At 42.1% G+C, this 24,092-nt stretch overlaps 1 protein-coding gene across 4 annotated transcripts in view; it reads right to left on the bottom strand.

The window, feature by feature from the left end:
• Positions 1-216: 216 nt before the first annotated feature.
• adgrd2 (adhesion G protein-coupled receptor D2) overlaps positions 217-24,092 on the bottom strand; it is a 106,126-nt gene continuing 82,250 nt past the window's right edge. For 3 of the 4 annotated variants that reach the window (XM_047380153.1, XM_047380152.1, XM_047380154.1), the window contains exons 21-26: positions 22,455-22,496; positions 22,275-22,328; positions 21,892-22,039; positions 12,809-12,867; positions 11,686-11,716; positions 217-3,607 (exon numbers count right to left, since the gene is read on the bottom strand). In XM_047380153.1, coding sequence (XP_047236109.1) covers positions 3,600-3,607; positions 11,686-11,716; positions 12,809-12,867; positions 21,892-22,039; positions 22,275-22,328; positions 22,455-22,496 — 342 coding nt within the window. In that variant the 3' untranslated portion in view covers positions 217-3,599. The remainder of the gene's footprint in view (positions 3,608-11,685; positions 11,717-12,808; positions 12,868-21,891; positions 22,040-22,274; positions 22,329-22,454; positions 22,497-24,092) is intronic. The other variant, XR_007040446.1, reaches the window with a different exon arrangement.

The following is a 24,092-nucleotide window of genomic DNA, read 5'->3' as shown; positions in this document are numbered from 1 at the left end:
ACCGCTGCATCCTAGGTGCACAAAGGAGTTTTTTTTTTTCTTTTCAAAGTTTTATCACAGATCCTTCCTCCAGGCAGGTGATAGACTTTATGACCATCACTGCTCCCAACAAACTCAATAAGTGTGTACATCCCTCCTGATTTTGCACAGTTTTCATTTCTTATAGTCTGTTGTTTTTCTTTATGCACTTTTTGTACAGTTTTAATATCACCCTACTCAGTTGCACATCTCATTTAATCAGAGTATGCCATTTTTAATAACTGTAAACCTTTTTTCTTGTTTTCCTGTACCATACAGAATTCTTTTGTAATAAATTTGACCTTGGTGTGTACTTTTACTTTGCTGCTGATATACCTGAATGTCCCCTCAGTGGGACAATAAAGGATATTTCTATTTATATTGCTATTCTGTTGCTTTGACTCATCTGTCAGAAATTTTGTGAGGAGCACCAGACTGGGCTGGTTTGTGGTGAGATTAATTTTCACTCCCAGAATATAAATCCAATGGTGCTCATTTGAACTTTCAGACATTTAGAAATGCATAACCATTGCCAATAGTAAGTTTTACAACAGTAGGTCTTTTCTATGACAGCCTGTTTCTTTTAACAATCATAATACTCTATGTGCAGAGCTTTATTAAACCAGCTGATATTGATTTAGCAGCAGCCATGCTTTCTAAATGAAGACAGATTTCAGGATGTTTCTTAGCTCTTGATGCTTTTTTGCACATCCTTTTCTTAAATGTTTAATACTTATTTAATTTGTCATATCAGTGTTTTACATATTACTCAATTTGTGAACTAACTTATTATTTTTTTTACAGATATCTGGTGTGAATAAAAGTATTATAAATATATTGGCAGGGAAGATTTTACATGACATTTTAATGGTTATTTACAGGTTATTTCCTTTCTGCCTCAGATCTAACCTAATCATTAAAAACATAGGTCTTGTTGCATACAGGATATTTAACATGACATTTTTATGATGTGTTTAAAGTATGAAGATACAAGTCTAATGTCAAAATTCACTGGTGACTTCAGGCTCAGACACTGAGAAAATAATTAAAGCAGAGTTCATCCAAAACCCATGAGAATCCAACTGTGCTATCTTCCTCTGTAACATCTTGAGTGGAGAATACTGCTAACATTTGAATTCAGAGATGTACATACATCTATAAACTAATTGCTGATTCTACAGAATAACCTATATTTTTGCTTTGAAAAACAATTTTGTCAAGATTGAAACACAACAAGGAGTAAATAGACTTAGAAGGAAGGTCAAATTGTTTTATATTTTTGTATTATAATTAGAATTGAACTGGACTTATTGGATTTATGTCTATGATTACATTAGACTGCAATGAGCTGGAGTGATCTGAAATGAATTTGGACTGTATTGATGAAGCCAGATATGTGCATACACGGCATGAGGAGACACATAACCTTCCTTTCCTCGCTTTTCTTATTTTAGATTAGTTATGATTGCAGAAATTATTTCTGTTTGATAAATGCCAGAATGTTGAGAGAAAGAGAGAATTTTGATTTATGTTCTTCAAAGTCAGAAGTTCATTTCCTTATTATTCGCCTTTTAAATTGAATGACTTATGTCAAACATTTTGGATTTCCTCCACAGACTTCTCCCAATACTTTGCTTGAATTCTGGCCCATTTCTTCTGACAGAACTGGAATAACTGTGTCAGGTTCGTAGGCTGCCTTCCTCACACCTTTTCAGCTCTGCCCAGAAATGGGACTCAGATCACAGCTTTATGATGGCCACATCCAGACATTGACTTTTTTGTCCTTAAGCCACTTGTAGATCATTTGGTGATATGCTTTGGGTCATTGTCCATTTGGAAGTCCTTTTGGTGATCAAACTTTAATTTCCTGGCTGATGTCTTTTGATTTTGGTTTAATACTACCACATTGTGTTAATTTTCATGATTCCATCTATTTTGTGAAATACACCCGTTCCTCCTGCTGCAAAACATCCACAAGATGATGCTGCCACCTCCATATTCCAAAGTTGGGAAGGAGTTCTAAGGCTTGTAAGCTTCCACTTTTTCCTGTAATAATGTAACATTGATCATTATGGTCAAACTCTTAAATTTTTTTTGTTACACCAAATATTAAGGTCTCTGTCTCTGAGTGCATTTTCAAACTGTAATTTGGCTTTAAATGTTGCTTTGACAGTAATGGTTTATTCCTCTCTGAGTAACCTTTCAGCTCATGTTGGTACATGACTCGTTTGACTGTAGATGACACACTTCCTAGCTTCAGCAGTATCTTCATAAAGTATTTTTTCCTTGTTCGGAGGTTGAGTTGCACATCCCCCATCACATAGATTCATCTGTATGACACAGAGCCCAACTTCTTGAACACGCTGATGGCTGGAAAATTCAGTACTGTTTAGTTGTGTATATAGTAATTGTCTGAATAGATGAACATGTCCACAATTGTGTATCTGAAATCTTGCTTGATATATTTTGATTTCACATGATGTCACACAGGGAAGCAATGTGTTTTAGGTGATAATGGCTTAAAATACATCCACAGGTGTGCCTCTTCTTACCCATAAGAAATATGTTTGGATGAGTCAACATGGGGCTTTCAAACCTAAGAACATTATGTAAACTTTTGAGGATGGTGCTGGTGACATCACACTAAGTGCCTGGAATTGGCTGAGACAAGAGCACACATTGAAGGTTCTGACAGGACAATGATCCCAAACAGAAATGAAAACTGGTTTTTGAGTGGATAAAGCTCCATGAAGTGTGTGATTGAATTGTAACTTGCCAATAAGACATTTCAAATAGTGGTGGAAGTTAAGCCTGTTACTTAATTTTGATCCTTTGATAATGAAAAAAACCAAAATTAAAATCAAACTTGTGCACCCAATTCCTGCTTTTAACATGTATTGTTGTAAGTTGTTTGCTGCAGAATCATTCCACCCTGGCAAAGCATTGCATCATAAAGCTCCAAAATACATATGACATTGATGCTGATAATTAATATGTTAAAAACTGAATGGAAGGGTAGCAAAGATGCCAATGACTGCTGGTAAAAAAGGATTATTCACCTCGCTAAACCTTGAAAACCCTCTCTCTTTAAAAAGACCTCAGAAATATGTAGAAACAAAGACATTAAACGATAAAACAGTTTAAAATCAGTTAGTTGTACATCAGTCCAGGTTCATTGCCAGGCTAATGGTGCTCACATCCACTGCAGGGTTACTGGGATGGGATAATCCAAATCTGGGCCCAGCTTAGAATAGTGAAAGGTTCCTGTTTTTAACTGAAGAATGTGAAAAAAAGATAATATTTCTGCAGGTTTGAAAGATTAACAGAACTCCTCACTGAGAATTTAAGCTTCTTCACTACTTCAGCTATACACAAGAAATGAGAAATATTGCACAAGTGAGTTATTAGATAAGGAATGAGCTGATAAGATCAATTGGATAGATGACAGTGGATGGAGGTGGAGTTTCCTCTTTTTATTCTTGTCTTCTTGGTCTTCATCCATTGTGCGTGTGTTTGTGTGTGTGTTTGTGTGGGTGTGTGTATGTGTGTGGCATACAGAGGCGATCCTCCCCATCTGCAGCTCAAGAACCTGTGTGAAGTAAAGTGAAAGGCATTAGCAGCGACTCCTGGCTCTGTCTCATGTGTCGTATGTTTGCTTTTTATGTACAAAGGAGGGCGGAAGAAGGGAGGGGCATGAAAGGTGGAATGAAAGAAGGCAGGTGTTGGAGTGCTTAATGGCTGATAGTGTGAATGGCTGCTGCTGGCCCATCCTGATTAAGGAAATAAACCTCTGCTTTGTCTCCAAACTGAGCGAGCAGCAGCACTCAAACACTGTCCATCAGGTTCTTCTTGCAGATGTCCCAACATTTAACGAAACTATGAAAGATTTCCTCCTCCCTACTGCCTCCACTTAGAACATTTGACAGCGATTTAACAATCTGGAAATATGGAGACCATCTGTTATGTCTCTAAATTCATTTCAACAAAGAACACAGGGAACAGGTTTCACACAGAACTGGTGCTGCATGAAATAAAAGCCAATTTTTGTTTTTCCTCCAGTCAGCTCTTTATGTCACATGTGACTGTTCCCTACCTGAGGCTTTGCAGTTCCCTTACTACAAAAAAACGCTGGGGCCGATGTATATCTTGCATAGCTAAAATCAACATGCACTAATATGTTACAATGACCAATGCACTCTGCTCAAATATCAGATGTAAATGCTCACATATTCTATATTTTCAGGTCTCTTTAACCGTGTGGTTTAAGGGCCCAATTAGAAGAATAGGGATAGGTTCAAAACATCATTATTATTATGAGGAACATCCAGCAGCTTTCTAGAACCTCACATTAATGTACAGTGCTGTGACAAAATATTTGATAAATTACAGCTTTCTTCTGTTTTGCTTTTTGGTCATTGTTTAATGTTTTAGATCATGAATAATGATTTGATTTAATAAATGAAAGAAAGCTATCTAAATCAACCTGGCCCGATGTAAAAAAAAGTAATCACACCTGGCTTGTTTTATGCAATTAGAAATTACTTTGATTAACCACTTTTTTTGATTCAGTTTCACCAAGTATTGATTACTTAAATGTGATGTGAACTGAAATGTTATGCCTTATGAAGTTCTATTTAGACTGCTGCCATAATGTGATTCTGTTGAGATAGGACAGTTCTGGGGGTCTTCAAAATTTATCTTGCTGAACTGAAGGTCATTCAATTATTCAAAATAAAGAAGAATTAACATTGGTTCTGAAACCCTACTCGACTTTGAATTCTTTACAAATAGAAGCTTTAATGTTCACAAAACCGGTACTTGTACCAGTACTCGTACTTGTACTCGTCATCTTCCGCTTCATCAGGGACTGGGTCACGGGTGCAGAAGACTCAGTAGAGATACTCAGACGTCCCTCTCCCAGGACACCTCCTCCTGTTCCTCCGGGGGGAGCCCAAAGCATTCCCAGGCCAGCCAAATGACATAGTCCCTCCAGCGTGTCCTGGGCCGTCCCCTGGGCCTCCTCCCGGTGGGACGTGCCTGGAAAACCTCCCAAGGAAGGCGTTCAGGAGGCATTCGGTATAGATGCCTGAGCCACCTCAACTGGTTCCTCTCGATGTGGAGGAGCAGTGGCTCTACTCCGAGCCCCTCCCGGATGGCCGAGCTCCTCACCCTATTTCTAAGGGAGTGCCCTGCCACCCTATAGAGGAAGCTCATTTCAGCCGCTTGTATCCAGGATCTCGTTCTTTCGGTCATGACCCAAAGTTCATGGCCATAGGTGAGGGTAGGAACGTTGACCGGCCAGTAAATCGAGAGCTTCCCTTTTCGGCTCAGCTCTCTCTTCACCACAACGGACCAGCACAGCGTCCCCATTACTGCGGCTGCTGCACCGATCCATGTTCACAAAACAATTCTCAAAATGAGTTTTGGACATGAATCCCTGCATTGTCATCTTGGAATATGCCCGTGCTATCAGGGAAGAAAAAATCCATTGATGGAATAACCATTCATTCAGTATATTCAGGTAGTCAGCTGACCTCATTCTTTGAACATATACTGTTGTTGAATCCAGACCTGACCAACTACAGCATCCCCAGATCATAGCACTGCCCCCACAGGCTTGTACAGTAGGCACTAGGCATGATGTGTACATCACTTCATCTGCCTCTCTTCTTACCCTGATGCACCCATCACTCTGGAACTGGGTAAATCTGGACTCATCAAATAATATGACCTTCTTCCATTGTCTCAGAGTACAATCTTTTTGCTCCCTAGCAAACTGAAACCTTTTTTTCTGGTTAGCCTCATTGATTACTGGTTTTCTTAAGGCTACACAGCTATTCAGTCCCAATCCCTTAAGTTCCCTTTGCATTGTGCCTGTGGAAATGCTCTTACTTTCACTATTAAACATAGCCCCGAGTTCTACTGTTGTTTTTCTTCATTCGATTTACCCAAATATTTAAGTGTTCACCGATTACAATCAGTCAGGATTTTTTTCCGGCCACAGTTCTTCCTCAAAGACGATGGGTTCCTACTATCCTTTCACTTTTTAATAATGCATTGGACAGTTCTTAACCCAATTTTGGTAGTTTCTGCAATCTCCTTAGATGTTTTTTCTGCTTGATGCATGCCAATGATTTGACCCTTCTGAAACAGACTGAGATCTTTTCCACGACTACGGGATGTCTTTCGACATGGTTGCGTAAGAAATGAGAAACAACTCATTGCACCAGCTGAGGTTAAATAACTTGTTGCCAGCTCAAACATAATCGCCTATGCAGTAATTATCCAATGGGAGACTCGTACCTATTTGCTTAGTTAAATCCAGGTGGCGACTTTGTATTTGGCCAGGCAGTGTATATATAACGTGCGCACAAAATACTGAAACAGCGCACGTTCTCAAACATACTGAGGAACAAAACAACAACTGGATGGACAGGGATAGTCTGATCGAGTTTTATTTTAGGCTGGGGAGGAGCTACAAAGAAATTCTGAAAAGCCCGGCACCGCAAGGAATTCTCATTATTGATAGGCATTTAAATAGAATATTGAGAGCCAGGTGTAACCCTTCCTGCTTCTGTCTCCTGACTGTGGTCGGGAAACATAGAGGAGATGCTTCCTCCAGGGCCGAAACGTTTGTTTACTTCGGGGTTCAGTCCCTGTACTTGCCTGTCACGGGGGTGAGACTTCTACAATAATGAAGGGACCGGATTGCTGAAGCAGTGGAGTTTTTAATAACTGTACTGCACACTGATTACACATTAAATGTACCGTGGCCAGCTGAACGTCCGCCCCGGTCGACGTTGTGCATACTGCCAAAACACACAACCACATGCACACTTTTCCCTCTCAGCACTCTTCTTTGTGGTCCTAGTCTGACAGCGCCACCGCATGTATCCACACATACACACCAACCGTACACTGAGCTCTATCACTAATTAGTTACACATCTCCTGCAACACAGGTCACTTGAAGCCTACTTTGTGGGAAGGAATTACTATTTCGTGGGAACAAATTAGTATTTCGTGCGCTCGCTATATATATATTTTTTCCCCATGTCTTGTAAACTCCTGAGTTTCAGGAGTTTTCAGGATCCACTATGCTTGATCTCAATCTGCTCAGCACAAAACCTGTTGAGTTTCAACTTGGCTTCCAGCTCCACCTCCAGCCATGAGCGTCATGTTATGTGCTTCATTACTGTGTGACCAAAATGTGTGCCGTCATTTTTTGAGACACCATTGTGCTGCCACTGAATATTGCAGTCTCCTATGATGCACAGAAAAGCCTGACCTTATCATTGGGTTAGAATGGAGGGTTTTCACGTGATGTCACGGTTATGTAACCGCACTTCATGATCACCATCTTGGGTGGGAGCTGCAGCCTGTTTTCGTTGTTTTAGCATGATTACTCATACTAGTACTTGTCGTCTTCCACTTCATCCGGGACCTGGTCGTGGGGACAGCAGACTCAGTAGAGTACCCGGCCAAGGGATTGCCCGGCCACCCTACGGAGGAAGCTCATTACAGCCCCCAAGATACTTGAACTCCTCCACTTGAGGCAGGAACTCCACTCCAACCTGAAGAGGACAAGCCACCTTTTTCCAGTCAAGAACCATGGCCTCGGAATTGGAGTAGATGATCTTCATCCCAGTCATTTCATACTTTGCTGCGAACCGCCCCAGTGCTTGCTGTAGCGGGCCAGTGCAACCATGTCATCTGCAAAAAGAAGAGACGAAATCCACTGGTCCCCAAACCAGACCCGCTGCTGCCCTTGGCTGTGCCTAGAAATCCTGTCTATAAAAGTTATGAACAGGACCGGTGACAAAGGGGAACATCGGAAACAGGTCTGATTTAGTGCTGGCAATGCGGACCAAACTCCTGTTCTGCTTGTACAAAGACTGGGTGGCCCCTAATAAGGTCCCCCGACTCCTGGAGCACCCACCACAGGACACCACAAGGGACACAATTGAATGCCTTCTGCAGGTCCACAAAACACATGTGGACCAGCTGGGCAAACTCCCATGAACCCTCGAGTACTGTGCAGAGGGTGTAGAGCTGGTCCAGTGTTCCACGGCCAGGACGAAAACCACACTGCTCCTCCTGAAGCCGAGGTTTGACTATTGGCCTGACTCTCCTCTCCAATACCCTGGCATAGGCCTTACCAGGGAGGCTGAGGAGTGTGATCCTCCTATAGTTGGAACACACCCTCTGGTCACCCTTCTTATGAAGGGGACCACCACCCCAGTCTGCCAGTCCAGAGGCACTGTCCATGACCGCTACGCAATGCTGAAAAGGCATGTCAACCATAACAGCCCCACAACATCCAGAGACTTGAGATACTCATGGCGGATCTCATCCACCCCCGAAGCCCTGCCACCATGGAGCTTTTTAACCACCTCGGTGACTTCAGCCTGGGTGACTGCAGGATAGAGGAGATCCTCGAAGTACTCCTTCCACCACCCAATAATGTCACCTGTCGATGTCACCCCCACTGTAAACAGTGTTGGCTAAGCACAGTTTCCCCCTCCTGAGGCACCGGACGGTTTGCCAGAATCACTTTGAGGCCAACTAGTAGTCCTTCTCCATGGCCTCACCAAACTCCTCCCAGGCCCGAGTTTTTGCATCTGCCACAACCCGGGCCATGACACGCTTGGCTTCATGGTACCTGTCAGCTGCCTCAGGAGTCCCACAAGCCAACCACAGCAGATAGGACTCCTTCTTCAGCTTAACAACATCCCTTACTGCTGGTGTGTACCACCGGGTTTGGGGATTGCCGCCGTGATAGGCACCACAGACCTTACGGCCTCAGCTACAGATGGCAGCATTGACAATAGACACAGAGAACATGGTCCATTCGGACTCTATGTCTCCAACCTCCCCCGGAATCTGGTCAAAGCTCTCCCAGAGGTGGGAGTTGAATACTGAATAATCCCTGGCCAAGGGGTCTGCCAGACGTTCCCAGCAGACCCTCACTATACGCTTGGGCCTGCCAAGTCTGTCTGATCCAACTCACCACCAGGTGGTGATCCGTGGACAGCTCAGCCCCTCTCTTCACCTGAGTGTCCAAAACATGCGGCCAAAGGTCTAAAGACACGACAACAAAGTCGATCATCGACCTCCTGCCTGGGGTGTCCTGGTGCCAAATGCCCTGATGAACACCCTTATGCTTAAACATGGTGTTCATTATGGACAATCCGTAACTAGCACAGAAGTCTAATAATGAAACACCACTCGGAATCAGATCGGGAAGGCCATTCCTCCCAATCACGCCTCTCCAGGTGTCACTGTCATTTCCCACGTGTGCGTTGAAGTCTCCTAGAAGAATGTGAAGTGCCTTATAGCATGTGTTACTATATAAATAAAAGAATAATGGAGGGGCACTATGCAGCACCCCCGACAGGGACGCCAAGAAGGCCGGGTACTCTGGACTACCGCTCAGCCTGTAGGCCGAAACGAAAGTCAGAGAACTGTCCCTGACCCGAAGGCGTAGGGATGGGACCCTCTCATCCACTAGGGTAGACCCCAACACAAGATGGCTGAGCTGGGGGCAACAAGCAAACCCACCCCAGCCTGCCGCCTCTTCCTGCAGGCCACTCCCTTATGGTTCCCCCTGCAGGTGGTGGGCCCACTTGGGGATAGCCTCGCAATCCTTGTTTGGGCTTGGCCTGGCCGGGTCCCGCGAGGAGCAACCCGTCCAGCAGGCACTCTCCGAGGAGTCTTGACCCCAGGCCTGGCTCCAGGGTGGGACCCCCGGCTTCGCCGTACCAGGCGACGTCACATGCCTCGATTTTTTTGGTCCTTGTGAAAGTGTCTTGAACTGGTCTTTGTCTGACCCATCACCCACAGCCTCTTTGCCATGTGAGACCCTACCAGGATCATTTAAGCCCCAGACAACATAGCCTCTAGGATCATTTGATCAGCCTGTTTTTGTTGTTTTAGCATGAGCAGTGAAGCAAAACTGCAGACCATCCATTTAACTATGGAGAAAACTTGTTTAATTGTGGGTTGTGCCCAACGTTCATTCTATCGTCAAAAACACTGGGTACACAACGTTGACCACTGTGGCTGAATATCGGATATCCACGGCGGATTTGGACGCCTTGAACCTCACTAACAGTTTGCAGTGCACATTTGGTGAGAGGTAAATAAATAATGTTTCTCTACATGTATTGCCATAATATTCTGGAAATTTGTCTGGTAAGACCGTGAGCAGCACTCAGTGCTGTGACCTACTTAAGTAACCTGCACTCTCATGCCTTGACCAGCTAGATGTGGGCTGCAGTTTACCTTTACTGTTATACTGTAAATGCATTATCTAGTAATATAACTATTATGTAATTAACCAATAAAAGGTCATATTGAACTTACCATGAATTTTTGCCTATGTTGTGGCAATGAAAAAATATTTGTGAAAAAATAGTAGTGGTAAACAAACCGACGGGCAATACATATGGATCCACCTTGTTGATGACCACATCATTTTCTTGCGGTATATAGCCTTATAAGGAGGATGTAATGACTCTAAATACTTATCCATGGTCGAAAAGGTATGCAATGTTGCAATGTTGTGAAAAGCGTGAAGCGATACGGAGACACCCAAGATGGCGGACTGGCGACTTCAGTGACGTCATTGAAAACCCCCCATTGCTGCTTACTTGTTATGATTCCATGGCTTGGCTGTTGTCTAGCGATTTTGGAAGATGGTTTTTCTGCTCACAGACTCTTATGGCTGACCATGCCCATGGCCAATCAGTAAACAGCAGTCTGTTCACTTCACATTTCAGCCTGCTCAGCCCCAATGGGACCTGATGGCAAGCTAGTACCAAAATAGAAGATATCGGGCTGGAAAAGCCAGTAATGAAACGGTCACACGGAGTGGTGCCAGCTAAAGTACAGCCCAAGGAAAAGGGACATAATGTGACTGACTTTAGCATTTAAGATGCTGACTGAGGCCTTTACAGAGATGAAGCCCTCACCTTATAGTGCAGTCACTGGGACTAATGGAAAGACAAATAATTGTCAATATTTTGCTCTTGAAACCAATTATTCGCACTGTACAATAATGAATTTTATATTTCAGAAACTGACCTGAACCTTTTTCAGATTAAAGGGCAGAGACAATTGCTCCTCAATGGTTATTATTAATGTCTTTCCTCTTTGGCCTTGTGGTAACAAACAAACAACACACATTCTTTTAAAGTGTTGTTAGAATGATGATGATCATTTAATTATGTACATTTCATTAGCTGGATCTGGCTGCTACTTACCATCTTAAATCCTATGAAGGCAGCAAGATGTACTTTCTTTTCCCCTTACATTCGGCTTAATTTCTGTTAATTGAATAATAGCAGTGTGGGAGGCTCTAATGTAATGTGAGAGATGTTAGAGTCCAAAACAACTAATTCAGTTGAAGGTAGTTGAATTCAGTTTTTCCTTTAAGTGTGCCTACACTCAGCAAAGCACTCAGCAACTATTTTCTCATAACTGGATCTAAAGTCACTGCAGTGAAGACTTTAGCACATGAAAAATTGACATAATGATGTGGTTCATCATTATAAAACAAAATTAATTCAAACCTTTATAAAGAGATACTTTTAATCTGTAAGAACTGAAATTTTAACAAATTTTTGTAATATGTGAAATTCTGCTAAAGCACACTATAACTTTGTACCTGATGACTTAAACCCAGTCAGCTGCACCACCTGTAAATAAATAAACAAAACAAACATACATTCATTTTATATTCATATCTAACTTCATATCTTAGTACAAAAAGTAAGGACATCTTTGTGGTCAATTCTTTCTTTGTTGTAACAAGGCTTCTTGGCAATAAATCAATACTGTTGAAAAGTTTCTTTATTTTTCTTTAAATGGTGACACAATTGTAAGGAAAACACTTTTGTGGGTTGAGTAGCAGAGCTGAGAGTGTGAAAAACTTGCCAAATCTTTTTCTTTCATTGCCAAACCGCTAATTCTGCTAATGACCCCTGTTTAAGCTTCAGGTATACCTCAGGAGCAGACAATCAGGTGCCTGATTGGTTCTTAAACAGCAGCCTCTTTTAGCATGGACCCTGCTACAGTGGTCATTTGGTGTCTGCTCTAACCATGCCACATTTGACTGACATGGATAGGGCTGGTGCTCTGCATAACCAAGCTGCAGCAGAATTTGGAGGGAAGTGCCAACTCCAAATGAAAACTAACCTTCATATAATGGTAGATGTCAGAATTAGAAGTGAGTTTCACAAACACATGACATCACAAGAAAACTGTATCCCCAGACAACCTGGAGCAGACTTTGCATAGTAAGTATTCAGTCTCACAGGGTTGCCAGGTGTCCTGGACCATCAGATGGATATGCACATTACACTGGAACCTGAACATATGGAGCAATGTCATATTCAGCAATAATATCACATTCTGCCTGCAACCATCGGATTGTGGGGTGCTAACTGCTGCACCAATAGGGTAACAGCTTTAGTTCTCCATAAATGTTCTCCATAAAAATAAAAGACAAAACTAGTCAGTTGCAGAAATTGCCTTTTGGCATTGGCAGGGACAGTTTGGCATGTTTTTCTTAGGCGCAACTGACAACTCAACTCTGTAACTCTTGACTCTTGCAAATTTGACACCATTTAAAGGGAAACAAACAGGTTTTCTAATAGTTTAAGATGTATTATCAGAAGCATTGTTTCAACAAAGAAATAATCACCAAAACATGCATTTTCTTACTTTTTGTGCTGTTTTTAGGATTTTAGAAAACATGGTTCATTCATGTGGACCCGAATGTTACTCACTTGGTTTCCTGATGCCTGTCTCAAAGAGAAACTGACAAAGCTTTCCTTTTTGAAACTCTCTGAAAGAAGCAGAAGAAAACATGTATTTCAGCTAGGTGTTTAGATTTGTCCTTAAGGATCCACATATTTGTTTATGCAAGGTCAATGAAAAGTAAGTCAGTCTGAGTGAAATACAAAAAATGCTTTTTAGAACACACAAAGAGAAGCTAAAATGCAAACAGTTAAAACAAAAAAAAAGAAATCTGTCAATTCACCATTCATTTACCAATACATTGCTTTGTTTGGTTCTAAAGTTTATTGTCCTCATGTCACTTTACTCGTGAGATATGCTTTAGTGAACTGACTACATTCTCAGCACTCCACATGAATGGTGTCCACCATGACATTTTTCATTCACAGTTCTCAGTGCAGTAACTTTTTAATAGCTTGAACAAGATGTTTCTTCATTTTCTTAATTTTTCCATAAACACTACAATATTTCAGGCCTGCAACACATTCAAGACTGATTAAAGGATTTTAGATTTTTTAATGATTAAAAAAAAGATGAGATTCAAATTACATTTTTTAGCTTCAGTAAGGCGAAAATAAGTAGTTATTTAAAAACATAATAAAAAAATCTCAAGACCTACAATACATTCATCTATGTTACTTTATCGCACAAAACCAAAAGGTTCGTGTTTATCTTGTTAAGCGGCAGCATGAACATCTTACAGAACTCTATGATTACTCAATGGTTACATGAAGTGAAGCACGATTCATAGTAATATCCAGACTGCTGTCAGCTAAAATCCAAAAAACAGGTCTTCTGACTGTACAGGGTTGTCAAGGCTCCTGTCCTTTTTTAAATTCTCTTTTTGTTATAATAATTTACGGTGTACATGTTTGTTCACATAATAATTCAACATTCTCATCCCTTCATCTGCACATACCACTAAGTTACGTCGCCTTACAAACGTAATTTCACAAATGTTACAGAGGAGGATGATTGGTTCTCCCTGCATCATATAAAGGATTACATCAGTGGAATATACAATTAAGAGTAAAACCTTCTAGAACAGGAAGAGTGGGATGCACATTTGTGATATCAAAGAAAACAGAAAACAAACAGATACAATTGGACACAAATTAGACAAATGAGGGTGAAGTGGTGTAACATATCTAATCCATCTTTCCCATCTTTTCAAAAGTAGACCCTTCTGTAGTTATATGGCATAAGTTATTCTTTCCATCTTACAAATGTCATAAATGATGTTGAATTATTCACCCACTGAAGGTCTTTCTAGTTTTAACCATTTCCCCCGTCAATGGGCTGAGGACCCCCAGCCCATTGACTGGACATTGAAATGTTTATTTGTTTTATTACGGTGAAAGATAAAATATGGCCATAGACCAGGAATAGCTAATGATACTGAGACTGGTATCTGATTTAGACCTTATCCAATGCTAGATTAAATAATCATTTAAACCTTTATTTTTTTTAAGAATCTGGACTGGATTCGATTCAATTCAATTCAATTCAATTCAATTCAATTCAATTCAATTCAATTCAATTCAATTCAATTCAATTCAATTCAATTCAATTCAGTTTATTTATAAAGCGCCAATTCACAACACATGTCTCAAGGCACGTCACAAAAGTCAGGTACATACATTCCAATTAATCCTAACCATTGAACAATGCAATCAAAGTTAGCTATTTATTCAAATTGAATATTAAGTTTTTCTGTCTAAGGAAACCCAGCAGATTGCATCCATTCAGTAACTTGCAGCATTCCCTCCTCCCGGTTGAGCATGTAGACAGTCACTGGTGTTGACTTTGCAGCAATCCCTCATACTGAGCATGCATGTAGCGACAGTGGAGAGGAAAAACTCCCTTTTTACAGGAAGAAACCTCCAGCAGAACCAGGCTTAGTGTGAGCGGCCATCTGCCACGACCGACTGGGGGTTTGAGAGAACAGAGCAGAGACACAAAGAGAACACAGAAGCACTGATCCAGGAGTCCTTTCTATGGGAAGGAAAAGTAAATGTTAGTGGATGTAGCTCCTTTAGTCGTTTCACCTAGAAAGAAAGAACAGATAAACTCTGAGCCAGTTTTCAAGGTTAGAGTCTGAAAGAGAGCACATAGAGTTAGTCACAGTAAAAGCTCACTCAATTGCCATGTCTAGGAGAGAGAAAGAGTTAAACACTGTAAGACAGGGGCATGTGGGTCATTGGTAGAGCGTGAGCATTAAATTGTTGTCAGCAGAAGCTTGGACGATGCCCCTCTCCAGAAAGGTGTCACAGGTAGACACAGTCAGGCCAGGTGTAGCTTCTAGGAAGAGAAAAGAGGGAGAACATAAAGTTAAAAACTGAAATAACAGCAAATAATGCAGAATTAGAGAGTAGTGTGAGAATGTAGCAAAGAGGGTGAAAGTGGTCATTATGTCCTCCAGCAGCCTAAGCCTATAGCAGCATAACTACAGAGATAACTCAGGATGGATTTGATCAACTCAGGTTTAAAATCAAAATGTCCTGATCTCAGGTTTGCCCATGGCACCATTCATGTAGATATCTCCCCTCTTACACCAACACCAACTTAGGTCTATGACTGTTTCCCTTGGCCTCTCCCCCATGCTGCCTCTGTTTTTATCTAAATGACACGAAAACAGTAAGAAGGGCTGCTATTCTGCCACTGAGGAACATCAGAGGAGTTTTCAGCAAAAACTATAAAACCAAATTCTGCACACCCTCAAGGCAAATAGGGTAATAAGGCACAGGTATTAGACTGGCCAACCTTTAACTGCTGACCTGTCCAAAGAAGAACATTTGTGAAGAATTTGGATTTAAAAATGAAAGTGAAAAAACTTGTTATCTTGCAAACCTTTTGTTTACAGGAAGAATGGAAAAGAATAAGTCCTGAACAAATTATATACCGGTATCCCTGAGGCCACGACACCTTTGAGGTGTTTTAACAAGCAATGGTGACATTACAAAGGAGTGGGAGATTTACTATTCAAAAATTTCTGGATTGTTTGGCCAGCCTGAAATAAATGCATATTATTACATGAAATAAAGCCTATGGCAGAATTAAATGTAGTAATTGGTGAATTTTATCTTAGAGACATTTTCTGTACCAGAGAAAAGCATCTGGATGCTACAAAAGTTCAATAATGAGTCATACTTTATTCCTGCAGTACGCAAGGCTTTTTTATGTCCTCTTTAACAGCAGTCTAACTTTAAGATGATTCAGGGTTGTGCATAGAAATTATGAACTTTCAAAACTCACAATACTGGTGTTTAAGAAAACCTTTCCTTGTTATTATCTTGGCTTTGAGAGCTGAAGGTCTGTTGTCTCGTTGCTTGGTTATATAGTTGTACAAAAGAAGTGAAAACTTTTAAGGAATCTTCGAAATACATTTAGGTTAAAAGTTTACCTCTTGGACCATGTTATGAAGCACTGAAACGTACAGCTGCCAGTGAATATATGCACATCCAACACAGATACACACAATGTTTGTTCTGTAGCAGAGTAGTCATATAAAGCCATGCACAGACTAATATGATTTTATATTATGAGTAGTAATCCTTTGTGCTGTCAAAAACTAAGCTGTGCCAAGAAGATAATTTAGCGCTCAGATATGCTTCAGAGCTTCATCAGAACTATGAATGAACAACCAGCAGTATGGGGGAGGTTAGGGGGTTGACATATTGCAAAATCTTAGCTCAGCTAGTCCATAAAACGGCTGATGAACATACCTTTGATTCTAGATTTGCTTACTGATATATTTACATTTTTCAGCTAACTGCCGTGGCTTACATAATTAATGCAATAAATAGTGCCATGCAAAACTATTCTTGTTTAAGTTTTTGTCCACAAGTTTTAGTGTCATTCATTTGGTTATTATGTGACAAGCCAACACAAAGATGTTCATAACTGTGAAACAGAATGATGAATGGCTTACCAAAGTTTGGCAAATAATATTTCTAGTGTTGTGAATATGAATCTTATTTAATATTAATACTTAACATTTTATTAAATAATATTACAGCCTGTTAAGGTGTTTAATTAGCTGCCGATATTTCTTAAAATAACATTTAAGGAAATATTATTTTGAATAAGAACCAGACCTTTTGGGTCTCAAAGGTGCTTAATTAGTTATTATTTTTAGTAAAATAATTTTTAGGGAAATATTATTTCCTAGATTGGAGACTAACAACCTTTCTGGATAAATGATCTTCAGCTGACTCATAAAGTGGGCGAGCACGTGTTCTTAGAGGTTAGCGGTTGGAGCTAACAAAAGAAGCATATAGCTTGTCATCAGAATCAAACACATACCTTTAAAATACCACTAATAAAAGGATTGAAATGCATAAGCGTGGAGAGCGCGTTTTTGTTATGATTCTGGCACGTCTGCTCTACCCTGTCTCCCTGGCTGCAATCAGCAGATTAGATGCACCTGGTGGCTGCTGCAGTGTAGTGCAATCTGTGGAATGTCAAGCACTTGTGTCTTCCCTGATATATACTGACTCTGACAAGCAGACGGTGCCAGATTTTTGAAAGCCATTCGTGTGAGTAGATATCCAGCGTTCCTTCCTGTCTGATCATTGTTCTTGACCTTGCCTTGCCTTTTGGATTTATGCCTCTGCCTGCTCCCTGTCGGACTATTTGGATTTTGGTTGTCGACCTAGTTTCCTGCATCTGGTTTATGCCTCTGCCTGCCCCTTGCCTGACGCCTCTTGTTCCGATCGTTGACCCTGTTTCTGTCCTTGGATTATTGAGCCAGCCTAGCCCTCGGATTATTCAGCCTGGAGTAACTTCTTACCTGTGCTGTGGAGATCACCGCCTGCCGCCCACTGAGGTTTCCCCTCTGGGTTTCAAGTTCCACTCAAGACAAAAGCAGGTTAGTGGCTTTTCTGATCCCTGCAAAATCTGGAGAGACTACAAGTCACTAATCCCTCTTTCTGCCTCAGTGATTCCTGGAAGCTGTGAGGAGTGTTACCTGTGTGACGTTTTCCTGTGGCTGAATAAACCTTTTAAACTTTCAGTACTGTGTCTGGCTGAATCTTGGGTCCGCCTTTTTCTGATTCATAGCAGTTTTGGCTGATATTCTGTGTTTAAAAACCACCCTTTAATTAAAGTTTGTTCTAACTTTAAAAAAACAACACAGAACACATCCTTAGAGGAGTGCTAGTCTGCTAGCACTTACTGTAGCTGGGTTTCTCCACAGAAACAAAAGGAAACGTCATTAAGTGAACATTTTTAAGATTATTTAACTCTAAACTAATCTTCTCTGTCCAAACACTACTACTACTCCTACATGAACTGTGATAAAGAGACGTTGTCCTGGACATTGAGGAAAACATCCAGGTGTGGGTAAACAAAGGGTTAACTTGCAGCTAACCTCCGTAGCTGTGGGGAAGGGCTTTTAGCTAGCAATCATCGAACCGTGCAACAAAGGCACGTTCGGCTCCTTGAATGGCTGCGATGCGGGGTTGACGTGCACGCAGAAAGGAGTGCGATGCGGTCCCGGCATTCTTTTCAAGGCCGCGGGGAAATCCACTTCGATTGGGGATGCTTCTGGAAGCCTCAGAAAAAAAGTCAAGTCACGCTTGTCTCTGTACACCCTTATGAATGAATGCCAGATCCTCGAACAGCAAGTAATTACTTAACTTTATTGCATATGATCGTGTGATCGTATGACACTCTTGGATCCAGTTATGTCTGCTTGCCAGCAAAGAGACATACTTCTTTGATACGTCTCCTGTCTGATTCCCATATGGAATCCGCATGGAAATAGATCTGTTTGTCAAAACGCAGGGTTTTTATTGAAGCAGTGATGTCATGGGAAGTCTGGTGTTACTCCCTTCTGTTCCTGTTCCTGGCTGTGCTGGAAGTAGGTTTATGTAATTTATTTTGAAAGTTCCGGAAAAGTTCTTACTGGCCTTTATTGTTATAACCCCATGGCTGGGTCCCAACCCTAGTGAATAATATCCAGTGTATCTTGCTTTAGAAGTCCCCTAACTAGTAAATATAGTCCATCTGTGTGTAATTCAGTCTCTGTATAAATGCAGTTGTTTTATTAACGGTCCCAAAAGGTTGAGGAAGTTTAAAGCAGTTATGCTATAAAACAATATCCCAAGCCTTGAACATCCCACAGAGCTCTGTTTAATCTACCATCGGTAATTTGAAAAACGTTTGGCACAACTGCAAACCGACTAGCACATGACATCCACCTACACTGACAAAACCAGCCAAGAGGCCCTGGTAAACTCAGCAGGAGTTGCAGAGATCCTGCATGGAGTTTGCATGTAGGGGACTCAACTATAATATGGCAGAAGGCACTCTGGTCTGATGAGAAAAAAAACCTACCCATTACCCTGAACACACCTTCCCTTCAGTAAACCATGGAGTGGGCAGTATCATGCTGTGGGGATGCTTTTCTTCAGCAGGACAGTGAAACTGGTTAGAGTTAATGGGACAATGGATGGAGCTAAATAAAGCTCAATACTGGTGAAAAACCTCTTAGATGTTACAAAAGACTTGAGACTGGGCAAGAGGTTCATATAACAGCAGGTTATATCAAAGCATATTCATGTGTTAAAATGGCCCAATCAAACTAGACCTAAATGCAGTTGAGAATGTGTGGCAGGAATTGAAAATTGTTGTTAACAGATTCTCTCCATCCAGTCTGACTGAGTTTGAGCTGTTTTGTACAGAAGAAGGTGCAAAACGTTTTCTGACATGCAATGCTGTGAAAACATGCCCCACAACTGAAAGGTGGTTTTACAAGGTGTTTACCCAGGGAGCGAATACAAATGCACACAACACTTTTTTGGTTTGTATTTGTAAAATATTTTGTAGACCATGAATCACTTATCAGTTATCAACAATTCTCTACTTTGTGTTGGTCTATCACACACAAAGATTCTGAAGTTTCAGGTCTGACATTTCAAAATGTGAACAATGTTCACATTTTCTGTTATTACACAAACCCTATGTAATTGCTTATCCGGGACCAGGTCGTGGGGGCAGCAGATTCAGCAGAGACACCCAGACGTCCCTCTCCCCAGACACCTCTTCCAGCTCCTCCGGGGGGAGCCCAAGGCGTTCCCAGGCCAGCCGAGAAACATAGTCCTTCCACCGTGTCCTGGGCCGTCCCCTGGGCCTCCTCCCGGTGGGACGTGCCTGGAACATGTCCCGAGGAAGGCGTCCAGGAGGCATCCGGTACAGATGCCCGAGCCACCTCAACTGGCTCCTCACGTGCCCGGCCACCCTACGGAGGAAGCACAATTCGGCCGCTTGTATCCGGGATCTCGTTCTTTTGGTCCTGACCCAAAGTTCATGGCCATAGGTGAGGATAGGAACGTAGACCAACCTGTAAATCGAGAGCTTCGCTTTTCGGCTCAGCTCTCTCTTCACCACAACGGACCGGCACAGTGCCCCCATTACTGCGGCAGCCGCACTGATCCATCTGTCGATCTCCCGCTCCATTCTTCCCTCACTCGTGAACAAGACCCTGAGATACTTGAATTCCTCCACTTGAGGCAGGAACTCCCCTCCAACCTGAAGAGGACAAGCCACCCTTTTCCGGTCGAGTACCATGGCCTCTGACTTGGAGGAGCTGATCTTCATCCCAGCCGCTTCACACTCGGCTGCGAACCGCCACAGCGCATGCTGTAGGTCTTGGCTAGAGGGGGCCAGTAGGACCACGTCATCTGCAAAAAGAAGAGACGAAATCCACTGGTCCCCAAACCAGACCCCCTCCGGCCCTTGACTGTGTCTAGAAATCCTGTCCATAAAAGTTATGAACAGGACCGGTGACAAAGGGCAGCCCTGCCGGAGTCCAACATACACCGGGAACAGGTCCGACTTAGTGCCGGCAATGTGGACCAAACTCCTGCTCCGCTCATACAGGAATCGGATGGCCCCTAATAAAGGGACCCCGATTCCGTACTCCTGGAGCACCCCCCACAGGGCATCACGCGGGACACAGTCGAATGCCTTCTCCAGGTCCACAAAACACATGTGAACCGGTTGGGCAAACTCCCTTGAGTACCCTGTAGAGGGTATAGAGCTGGTCCAGTGTTCCACGGCCGGGACGAAACCCACACTACTCCTCCTGAAGCCGAGGTTCGACTATCGGCCGGACTCTCCTCTCCAATACCCTGGCGTAGGCCTTACCAGGGAGGCTGAGGAGTGTTATCCCCCTGTAGTTGGAACACACCCTCTGATCCCCCTTCTTATGAAGGGGGCCCACCACCCCAGTATGCCAGTCCAGAGGCACTGTCCCCGACCGCCACGCAATGTTAAAGAGGCGTGTCAACCATGACAGCCCCACAACATCCAGAGATTTGAGGTACTCAGAGCGGATCTCATCCACCCCCGAAGCCTTGCCACCGTGGAGCTTTATAACCACCCGGGTGACTTCAGCCTGGGTGATGAAAGAGTCCAACCCCGAGTCCCCAGCCTCTGTTTCCACCAGAGAATGTGTGATGGTAGTATTCCTTCCACTGCCCGACAATGCCCTCAGTCGAGGTCAGCAGCCTCCCACCCCCACTATAAACAGTGTTGGTGAAGCACTGCTTCCCCCTCCTGGGGCCGCAGCATGCTTGGCCTCAAGGTACCTGTCAGCCACCTCAGGAGTCCCACAAGCCAACCACAGCCGATAGGACACCTTCTTCAGCTTGACAGCATCCCTTACTGCCGGTGTCCACCACTTTGTTCTGGGATTGCTGCCACGACAGGCACTGCAGACCTTACGGCCGCAGCTACGGGCAGCAGCATCGACAATAGATGCGGAGAACATGGTCCACTCGGACTCTATGTCTCCAACATCCCCTGGGATCTGGTCAAAGCTCTCCTGGAGGTGGGAGTTGAACACATCCCTGGCCGAAGGCTCCGCCAGGCGTTCCCAGCAGACGCTCACTATGCGCTTAAGTCTGCCAAGTCTGTCCGGCTTTCTCCTCCTCCAACTCACCACCAGGTGGTGATCAGTGGACAGCTCAGCCCCTCTCTTCACCCAAAGAGTTTGTGTTTTAATCTTTGTTCCTTTCCCAGTGAAAGACTGGGTTAATATTTGAACCAAAAGCTTGTTGCAACCTACCGTTCTTGATGACTAGCGATGTGGAAGTGGAACTGAAGGGTCCAGAGGTCTCACTTGTTTCTGGGCTGGAGGAGGTTGGGGGACTCCGGCTCCAGGGGGTTATTGGAGCCCTCTGGGAGGGTAAGAAGCTGGTAGGCTGGGAGCAGTTCTACAAAACATGTCAGAACCCAGCTTCTCAATTACAGATTTCTTCTCTTGTTTTGTTGCACCTCAAAAGCTTCAGATCACAAAATTAACTTTAATATTAAACAAAGATTACCAAAGTAAATACAAAATGCTGCTCTCAATTCATTTATAATAACAATAATAATATATATATATATGTATATATATATATGTACTTTTTCTCAGCTCTGTATGTGGATGGAGGTGTGCCCCCTTACCGTGAAAGATAGGGCCTTTCTCTTTTCCTTGATCCTCTTTATGGCATTCCTCACCTAAATAAGATTCAGGCTTTATTCCCACTTGTTTATCCATACACATTGCACAACTATAGAGCACATTTTGATATTCTGTTGCAGATTTAGCAGGAGCTCTAACAATGGTCTCGAATACCTTCTTACCTCACTGTTGTAAACAGCATACACTAAGAAGATATACAGGCCCTGTGGAAAGGAGAAATAAAAAAACAAGCAAGAGAAAACAAACTTTTATTGACAGTATGTCTCTATTTAGTGCTCCACTTTGCAACCTCTGAAAAGCTATGTATTTCTCTCCACCAACAAAAGGAAAGGATTTACTGCAAATTCACTTCTATTCATTTCTGCTTCCTTCAACTGTGTGTTCCAGCTGGATTCAGAGGCGGCTGGTTTTCAAACCACAGCTAAATCCTATGGGAAGAAACTTGTGCCATCAGAAAATGAATTTGAATTGCTCTGACTGAATTTGTATTTGTGTAATTTAAAATTAAATGCATTGGTTTGAAAATGAATTTCACCAAACTGAAACTGAATTTTATGGTTTCAAACTGAATTCATTCGCTTTTAAAATGTATTTCGTTGTATTAAAAATTCAGTTTGACTACTTTCACTTTCAGGTCTGTAATTCAATTTCAGTTCCAAAATTCAGTTTTTTGTGTCACACATCCGGGTCCTTCAGGATAGTCACAGATTAATCAAACACAGATTCATTGATTTACATTTCACATCATGTTAAACTTCCTTGACGGCATGTTGAACTGGAGCATGTTAAGCTTGGCGGATGTCAATCACCGAGTCAAATAAACATCTATAAGAAGCGTCTTGTAAACAAATGATGGTCAAACAGTAACACTTATGCTAACTGTAGCTATTAGCTAAACATGCCAGATTAGCATAGTGTACCGCCGGTGTTACGTCGGTCTGCGTTTCTCTTGCCTAGCAACCATGTTAGTGTGAAGCACAGAGCTGTGAAGCCGAACAAATGGAGCCTGAAGGTTAATAACGCTGTTTCTACAGTAAATAACTACACGGTTTTTATTTACCCTTTTATTTACATATTGCTGATGGCTTATAATGCTGTTTTGTTTTAAAATATTATTGTTTTATGATCTTGTTCATTATTCAGCCATTTAAAATGTTGAAAATATTGATAAAATATATTGATGACAAATACCATTTGTTTAATTTATTTGTAAAGCTTTAAACACTTTAAACATGTCAACTTTAGGAACAAAGTTTAAATCAGTTTATTTGCAGAGCACAATAATAATATCATTATTATAATAAATAAACCAAACATTAATATTAGATTTCATCTGACTGAATTATATCTGTTTAACTTCCACCTATTGGGGAAACCTAGTGGAATTTTGAAAACAATGTGCCGGGAGTCAGCTGTTTTCTTGGGGTTTAGCGCACCTCAACCACCCGGCCAGAGGTGAGCCGGCTGCTGGGGCAGCGGACGAACACATCAGCGCATTTGTGTAATTAAGCGATATCTTCATAAACTGATCAGATATTTTAGGTTTACACAACTACATTGACGTCTAAAAATATTGTAAAAGTTCAGTTATTTCACAGAATGCGCAATATATCCAATTTTATTCACAACTTTTCTCTCTCCTCCGGCCTTTGCTACTTTGAGCAATCTACTTCGACCTGCAAGGAATCATGGGATAGGGTGGGACCCGGATGTGTGACACAAAAAACTGAATTTTGGAACTGAAATTGAATTTCAGACCTGAAAGTGAAAGTAATCAAACTGAATTTTCAATACAAAGC

Source organism: Girardinichthys multiradiatus, chromosome 12 (genome assembly GCF_021462225.1).
Source record: "Girardinichthys multiradiatus isolate DD_20200921_A chromosome 12, DD_fGirMul_XY1, whole genome shotgun sequence".
NCBI classification, from domain to species: Eukaryota; Metazoa; Chordata; class Actinopteri; order Cyprinodontiformes; family Goodeidae; genus Girardinichthys; species Girardinichthys multiradiatus.
Note: the sequence above shows the minus strand (reverse complement) of the source record. Positions and strands in the feature narration are given on the sequence as shown.